This window comes from Cupressus sempervirens, chromosome 7, assembly GCF_028749045.1.
Source record: "Cupressus sempervirens isolate cs-2001-9-10 chromosome 7, ASM2874904v1, whole genome shotgun sequence".
In the NCBI taxonomy this organism is placed as follows: domain Eukaryota; kingdom Viridiplantae; phylum Streptophyta; class Pinopsida; order Cupressales; family Cupressaceae; genus Cupressus; species Cupressus sempervirens.
In genome coordinates, this window is record NC_143124.1 from 653,665,855 (window position 1) to 653,674,864 (window position 9,010).

At 35.2% G+C, this 9,010-nt stretch overlaps 1 protein-coding gene across 1 annotated transcript; it reads left to right on the top strand.

Annotated features, from left to right (window-relative positions):
• The first annotated feature begins 607 nt into the window (after window positions 1-607).
• Window positions 608-6,588, top strand: LOC149548361 (phospholipase A1 PLIP2, chloroplastic-like). The gene is made up of 5 exons (XM_089792447.1): window positions 608-1,545; window positions 3,370-3,963; window positions 4,878-4,937; window positions 5,131-5,547; window positions 5,694-6,588. Exons 1-5 carry the CDS (start codon window positions 763-765, stop codon window positions 6,156-6,158), a joined length of 2,319 nt encoding a protein of 772 aa, XP_089648573.1. The 5' UTR covers window positions 608-762; the 3' UTR covers window positions 6,159-6,588.
• Window positions 6,589-9,010: the final 2,422 nt, after the last annotated feature.

A 9,010-nucleotide genomic window follows, 5' to 3' on the forward strand; every position in this document is an offset into this window, starting at 1 on the left:
CCAAACCAACAAATTTGCAAAACCTCTTTCAATGCTACGTACTCCTCTCTCCCTACACAAGATAGGGACTCAAGCTCTATGAAGCCTTTTTCTTGATGATAGAATTCATTGTATTTTCAACATTCTCTTCCTCTAAAATATTTATATAATTAAAATGAATGTTTTTATAAATTGTCTTTTTGACTAAAGAAACATATCTTGAAGAATAATATAAATAGAATATTAAAAAAAAATTAAGAATGGCAAAATCAACAAATGAAATTAATCCATTTTTGGATTTCATTCCATATCAACTTGTCTTAACATTTTTATACATTAACAATTTATATCACCCTAAAGAGCAAATCAAATTAGGTCTTGACCAAATGAATATAAAAGTGAGACACGGCCAAACGAGAGAAATGGAGACATGAAGACAAAGACCGTTGTTTACATTCAACTGTCTCACTCTCACTGCCATGTCATTATTCCAATCCAATGTTATAGCTCTTTCTTTGACACACGCCTACGTAGTATTAATCCATTCATAGGCTTCTCACACGTGGTTCCTCCCGTAAACTTGGAAGTGGGACTTCTGATCCTATTCCAAGCAACTTCAAATTGTTCATTCACCAGAGATTTCTTTGGGACGAAAAAGATTTGCTCTAAGATTGGTTTTTCGAGCTAAGATTGAAAAATCTTCGCGATTTTAGATTTGTTTCTCCATCTTTGTAAAGTTAGAATTTTGATATAGTTAAGAAACAGGGGAAAAAAGAATCTTCCATGGATGCTCTGGCTTGGAAAACTGTGACAGGCATTGGCAGAGAAGCTTGCAAAGGCACAAAATCAAGAGATTTTTCTACTGCTAGGGGTGCATTTTTTGAATTGGGTTTACAGTGTCAGGCAAAATTCAATTCTTGCAGAAATCCAAAGTCCTGCCCTCCCATTTCTTCTTTGTTCTCACCTCCGTTGGTTTTTCCTGGTTCGCTGAAATTTATTTGGATTAACAAAACTGGTGAACGGAATGTGGAAAAAAGTGCAAAAACTTCCGAACAAATTGAGGAATACAATGCAGAGGAAGAGGCAAATGCCGCATGGGACAATGGTTTTCTTAGTTCTGATGGTTCACTGAAGAATCCCGCTGAGAAAAACCCTACAAAAGTAAATGCACCCCATTACAACCCGGGAGCCCAAGATAGTGAAGGCAGATGTATCTCACCAAATGAAAACAAGTTGGCAAATCCAGATGAATATGATCAAGCAAGTCATATGAACTGGGTTGGGAGGATGATAGAGTTTGGAGCTTACTGGAACGAACAGAAGAAATGTGATCCCTATTCTTCCGAAATGCATGCGGAAAACAATGGCCCTAATCGTTCCCACAACGGTAGCAATGGCGATGGTGATTTTTTGTGCTCCCTGAGGAAACAAGAATCTATCAATAAAGTAACTCATGACAGGGATTCCTTCTCTAGGTTATTGCATCCGGTGTCTTTGCCAGAGACAAAGGTTTATGCCCAAATCTCCTTTCTTTGTGACCAAGCATATTCGATTCCTCAGATTAAGGTACATATGATTCAAATTGTCTATTAACAATTCTTATCAAGTTGTTATTTCCTTGACTAGATCCTTGGTGGTAGTCATTATGGATATTGATATTTCTTAGTGGTAGTTATGGATATTGCTAAGTTGGAAATATTTTCTTTAAGAATCAAACTATTCACTAGATCATGAGAGAATGACTGAAACACTTGAAAACTTATTTCATTCGGGTGATGCCATTTAGGGGTAAAGCATTGAGCTGTCACCCTCCTAGCTAGTACTAGTACAATACAAGTGCGCTTAACTATGGAGTTTCCTCCATGGCGAGGCTCACATAGCTTGCTACCCCATTTGTAAAAGCAAGCTTCAGCAAATGTTGTGCACGAAATTTCTTTTATTGTTAACCGTGTTTGAGTTAGAGTTATTTTGGGATGGACGAGCTCCAAGGAAGGTCCAATACTTCACCTCTATAAGTGTCTCTTAAGATGCAATGATTGCTAAGTGTTTCACTCATTCTCACTAAAGATGAGTTCTTGTGAACCTCTACTCATTAAACATAGATCAATAAATTTGACTCAAATAAGTACACACTTGAATCCTAATAACGATATCCAAGGTTGCATGCGTACATGGGTACGGGAACGAGTACAGGTACGCATATTTTTCAAAATAGGGGACGGGGGTACGTGTGTATGCCTAATTTTTTCTATATAATTAATATTTTATAGAAAATATAAAAATCAAAATATATATCATGAGTCATGACATTGAGCATTCAAAACAAGAAATTTGAAAATATGAGCCATAAGTCAAATTATAATATATATATACACATATGCTATTGCTGAATGTTTAATGTTTAAAGTATTTTTCATAATAAGGGACGGAGGCACTTGGGTATGTCAAACTTATTTAAAAATTATACTTTTATATTTATAAAAAATCTGAAATTATGAGTCATGACAATGGTTTTTCAAAACAAGAACAGTGATAAAGTCTGCAAATGTAATGTATTGTTTTCAGTTTCAGATTTGCTATATGTTTGAAATAATAATACATGATAAATGCTTAGATGCATAACAAAGAAGGCAGACTTTAAACAGGAACAAGAAGATCCTAAATCATATGACAATGACATATTGCAAATGATAAACTAATGACTTGAACAGCGATAAAGTTTATTGTTAATGGGTATCAAAGTTTCAAACTGATTTGGTATTGAATTAAGTTTGATAAACAACAAGCTAATTAAAAAATAGAAAACCAAAATAAAAATCAGAATCTTAATCAAGGTCCTTAGCTATGATGCTCTCCACCGAGTACCCGGTACGTGGGATATGTGTACCCAGTACTTGGGTATGTGGGTATGAGTACCAGGGGTGTGGGTACGAGTACCCATGCAACCTTGATGATATCACAATTATGTGTTGTGCACTTGGGCTAAGTGTATTTGAGTTGAGAGTTATTTTGGGATAGATGAGCTCCAAGGAAGACCCAATACTTCACCTCCATAAGTATCATTTGAGGTGCAATGAGTGCTAAGTGTTCCACTCATTCTCACCAAAGATGAGTTCTTGTGAACCACTACTCATTAAACATGGATCAATAAATTTGACTCAAAAAGTACACACTTGAATCCTAATGGCGATGTCACAATTATGTATATTGTTGATAATAATGAATTACAGATGGTTTTTTGTTGTTATGAAAAACTCTATGATAATGAAATGTGCTTACAATAAACTTGCAGCAGCATTTTTTCTTCTCATGTCATGGATAGTTTTATATTTCTTGATGTCCATCTAGTTGGTAGTTTAAGACCTAAATTTTCATTTCTTGTTCATACAGCCAGCAGAGCTCTGGAAGTTATATCATCTCCATTTTGTTACTTCATCCTTGGACAAGACAGCTGAAACAACTACTGAAACTGCAAGCTCGGTGTCGATTGCAAACTCTGACTTGCAATCAATGTCAACCTCTTCTGAAACAGGAGGGGAAGGCAACTCTAAGGGCAATGATGGAACTAACCCTATGCTCTCTGTAAGCCCTAGTATGGCTTATGAAGTGGTTGCATCTGCAGCTTCTTACATACATTCACAAACAAAATGCATTCTACCCTTTAAATTGGAGAGAAGTAATCAAGCAGAATATGATGAAAATTTGAATACTGGAACAGAAAAGGACACAAAAACAGACATGAATGATAATCAGATGAATAACATTCCTAAGAAGGGTGCAGAACATATTGCAGTGGAGCAAAAAGCATCTTATACAGATACTCCAAAGACATTTACCGATTCATTGCTTGCCACTCTGGTAGCTACTGAAGAGGATGCAAAAGAAACAGCTCCAAAAGATTTGCAGTCATTACAATCTCCTCCTCTATGTGAGTGGTTTATATGTGATGATGACAGCAGCGACACCCGCTACTTCGTTATTCAGGCAAGTACAAGATGAAAATCCCTTCTAATATTGATTTTAGAAGTTCATAGTTATGGTTGCTTTCCCATTTGAACTATTTCTCTTTTTGGTTCCATATGCAATAATTATCTTTGCATACAAGATTTCCATTCTGATTATGTTATCAACCTAGCCTTCCCTGCTTTCAAGCTGTATCTGAGAGTTTTGTTGTATTGTAATCTGTTCAGTTGTGTATCTGGCCTGAGATTGTGTGCAAATTTTTAACCATCAATGTTTTGGATCATTCTCTATGATCCATCATCAGGATGAGAGTGTAACATTTTGGAACATACTCCACAATCCATCATCACTTTAGTCATCAACGTTTCAGATCATACTCCATGATCCATCATCAGGATGAGAGAGTATAACATTTCGGAACATACTCCGTGAGATCTATCATCAGGATGATGGAACATACCTCATGATCCATCATCAGGATGAGAGAGTGTAACATTTCGAAACATGCTCCATGATCCATCATCAGGATGAGAGAGTGTAATGTCTTGGAACATACTCCATGTTCCATCATCAGGATGATGGATTATGGAGTATGTTCTGAAACATTACACTCTCTCATGCTAATGATGGATCATGGAATATGATCCGAAACGTTGATAATTAAAATGATGATGGATCTTGACTTATGTTCCGAAATGTTACACTCTCTCATCCTTATGGTAGATCATGGAGTATGATCCAAAACATTGATGGTTAAAAATTTGCACACAACCTCAGTCCAGATACACAACTGAACAATTCATAGATTGTGGAAATATTCTATCTTCAGTCTTGTTATCTGTCAAGCACTGTGATGTGCACTACATAATATTTTCAACTTTGTACATTTTGATAGACAATATATTAAATTTCTGTATTGTACTCTGCATTTATAGGGATCTAATTCCTTAGCATCATGGCAAGCGAATTTGATGTTTGAACCCACACAATTTGAGGTATGTGAAAGAGTATCCAGATGATAAGGCATGGATTGTGAAAACTTAATGTGGAGATTCTTTTAGTACTACAGTGCATGACCATTCTAAGATGCAAAAACATTATTGTTGATTACAAATTTACATGAATGGCTCTAAATAATGGCATTGCCTGATTTGTGGCTCCTGGTCTTGAAATATACTATTTTCACAGGGGTTTGAAGTTCTTGTACACAAAGGAATTTATGAGGCTGCCAAGGGAATGTATGAACAATTCATGCCCAATATTCTCTCCCACTTGAAAAGACATGGAGAGGATGCGAAATTTCGATTCGTAGGTCACTCCTTGGGAGGAAGTCTTTCATTGCTTCTAAATTTGATGCTGGTCATAAGAGGGGTGGCTTTGAAAACATCACTTCTACCAGTTATAACATTTGGTTCGCCTTGTGTTATGTGTGGAGGAGATTACCTCCTCCAGAAATTAGGTTTACCCAAAACCTACGTACAGGCCGTAATGATGCACCGAGATATTGTGCCCCGTTCCTTTGCATGCAATTTTCCAGATCATGTCACAGAAGTTTTGAAAAGGTTACATACTAGCTTCCGATATCATCCTTGTCTTAATTTCCAGGTAAGCTTATCTTTTTCTGTGCATAATTAGTTTATGGATTTGATCGTGTATATGTTTTTAACATCAATGTTTCGAATCACACTCTGTGATCCAGGATCTCACATTTGGTTGTTTAATTTATACATGAATTATGTCCTTCAATGCAGAAATCTTTGTATGGAACCATGGGTCAGTCGTTGATCTTGCAGCCAGATGAGAACATCTCTCCTCCTCATCCATTACTTCCTTCTGGGCGCGGGTTTTACAATCTCTCTCATGTGGAGCAGGATAATAGTGAACATAAGAATGAAATTTCAGGCACAATTCAAGTTCAGGCAGCTCAAAATGCCTTTTTGAATACTCCGCACCCACTTGAAATTCTTAGTGATAGGGGCGCCTATGGTTCTGAGGGATCCATATCTAGAGACCATGATTCAGCTAACTATTTGAAAGCAATCAATGGCATTCTTCGGCAACAGATAAGGCATGTCAGAAAGTTGCACAGAGAGCAAAGAAAGCAGGAATGGCGGCCTTTGGTCACTGCAGATTCTTCCATGTCTTCAAAGAGGCCTTCCAAAGTAGCTAAGAAGGAGAGCAGAAAGTCTGGAGATTTAATAAGTTTCTGCAAATAATGTGTCAAGATTCTGCAATTATTATGATGAATGCCTCTTAGACATAGCCCTTGGAATCTGCACAGTTTTCAGTTCATTCGTTCCCAAAAGAATTGAATCATTTATTTGCAATTAGCTTGAGGGTACGAGAGATTTCGTGTCATTAGGCTGCTCATGATAGCTTCAAACAGGATTGCCGAGTAAATTATTGCCTATAAAAAACCTCACATCCTGTGCAAGATGGGGTCTTTTTAATGGCACGACGATGTTGCAGTGTCGCAACATTTCTTCATTTATGCTTGTAAATAACATCAATGGATATTCAACATTCCTTCATTTATACTTGTAAATAACATCAATGGATATTCTTTGCAAGAAGCGGGAAAGAAATAGCACTCACAGAATTGGCCTCAAATAGAAAGAAATGGAAACGTTGACATGCTCTTTTCAATCTGGTTATCTCATTAAGAAACATTTGAAATGAGTTTATCCGCAAAGAAACACAAGAAAATAAAATTTATGAGATTTGCGCGCCTGTGGCTTTACATTTTCATCGACTGTTGTGCGCGTTTGCTGTGACATTGTGGTGACAACAATAGTAGGATTGAGGTTAGAAATCAAGGGGAAATTGGTTTACTCTTTGATGATTCCATAGCCACAAAGTGGTTGTGGCTATCTCATACGCATCATCACTTATAATGTAAGCAATTTGGTCCTTGGGCTTATTAAGAACCATTTAATTAAGAGCTATTTATTTAATTTATAGTAGATAAAAGGGGAATTATTTTATTTTTTTATTTTGTTGTTGTTGTTGTGCTAAATGTATCCACCCAATCAAGCCTTACATTACTTTAGTCTTATTTATTTCCAAGTTAGGGTGCTCCCTTTAAGTTAGGTAAATTGGGTTTGTCTAAGGTTTGTCAAAGTTACAAACAAACCTAAGGTTCAGCGAACTCCACTACCTGTGCAAGCTAATGTTTTAGAAGATTGGAAGTTTTATAAAGGTGGATATGATTTAGGGAAAATCTATGGTTGATTACACTTGGTTGCACTTGTTTTGGGATAGGTGATCTTTAAGAAAGTTCTAGTGTTTCACCCTTGTGAATATCATCTATATGCATGAGGACAACTATTCGTACTTATGAGAAATGGATTTGTGTAGAACATTACTAATGATGTGGGTCAATGAATTTGATTAGAAAACTATGCAATTGAATTTCGGAAAAACATCATAATTTGACGTGCTACAAAAAATACCACCACTTCTTAATGGATAGACGCAAAGGGTCTATATAGAGAATTTCATAGGACACGACACTTTTGAAAGTTTTACCAATGGCATAGTAGGTGAAATGTGTTTGATCTTAAACAAAACTCCATGGTTCGGCATGCTTGAGCAAAAGTACCACTAAGATGGGTGACATTATAATAAGTCTTGATGCTTCACACTTGTGAACATCAATTGGATATAATAATATTTTGGAGGATTTAAAGTTTGTATCAACAATTATTCATTAAGGGAAAAGAACCAATTACTGATGGGGGGTCTGATCATGGTCATGGTTTTTATCATAGATATTTCTCAATTATTATTTTTAAAAGAATCTAAAAAATGAAAACATGTGTACTAATAGCTTGTCACACATGCACTAATAGTCAATAATTTTTTAGCTTTTTTGGTTGGTGATTAACCCATTTGTGCACCACTATTAGAACATTTCATAAAGACTATTGAGTCATTTAGCTACACATATTGACACTTTTTAGTGAGGGACTATTGGTGCATTAACATAGCAGGTATTGGGTGGTCCACTTTACACTCTGTGATCCTTACAAAGAAATCATTGAATGCCCAAATGTCAAACTTTAGCTTTAAGCACTTTGCTTGCCTACGAAGGTACAACAAAAGAATTGACAAATTTTAGCTTACAATTTAGGAGTTCTAGATCTACGAAGTTATCTTGAGCGGCTACTCAATGTTTTACCCTAAATATGGATCAATAAGTTTGCCTTAAATGATATTGTCCAATTCATCCAAAAAGTTAGATTAAATGGATTTTGACATAAAATAGACATTAAGATTGTAGCATGTATATTTCCTTCTATATTCTTAAATTTATATCTAGGTATATTTGGAAGTGATGGAAAAAGTTTCTAAACTAATGCAAGTGATTTGGTGGTTGTTTTTTACGTGGGATACAAATATGTTGGCAAATTCAAAGGTTTAATAGAGTTTGGTTATTAATTTTACCACTTAAAACATAGTCCTCATCACAATGACCACACTTTCTTTTTTGTCTTTCATCTCTCAGATTTTCTATTCAAAGTTGAAACTCATAACTATTTCAATGAGGAAATCATCCATCTTGAACTTCCAAAGCTCATAGTTAGTTTCAATTAACCTCTTTGCAAAACCCAACATTTTTTTATAGTGTAACTTTGTTTTCTCTTAATTTGTTTCATTATTTCTAGTTAGCTAGATCAAAATTGATGAATGGTGGCCAAGTTGAGGAGTCTTTTGGGTTCCTATTTACCCCATTCTCTCTCTTTCTTTAAACACATAATAAAAACACATTGTAAAAGCTAAGAAACATATTTTACTATCTCTTGTATCTCATTATATGTACGTGCTATAAGAATTAAATAAGTCAAACACAAAGAAAAAAATGATGTTAGATCAAATCTAGTTCAATTATTAGTTTCTTCTAAAGCAAAATACTAATGCATTCATTCAATTCAATTTTTTTCATTAGTTCAAACGACCATTACATAAAATTAAAAATTGTGAAGAAAATTTCTATAGTAATATATATTCTCTATTTTGAATAATTTTTAAAATGTCATTTATTTATCTTTATATTTGCTTTATTAGA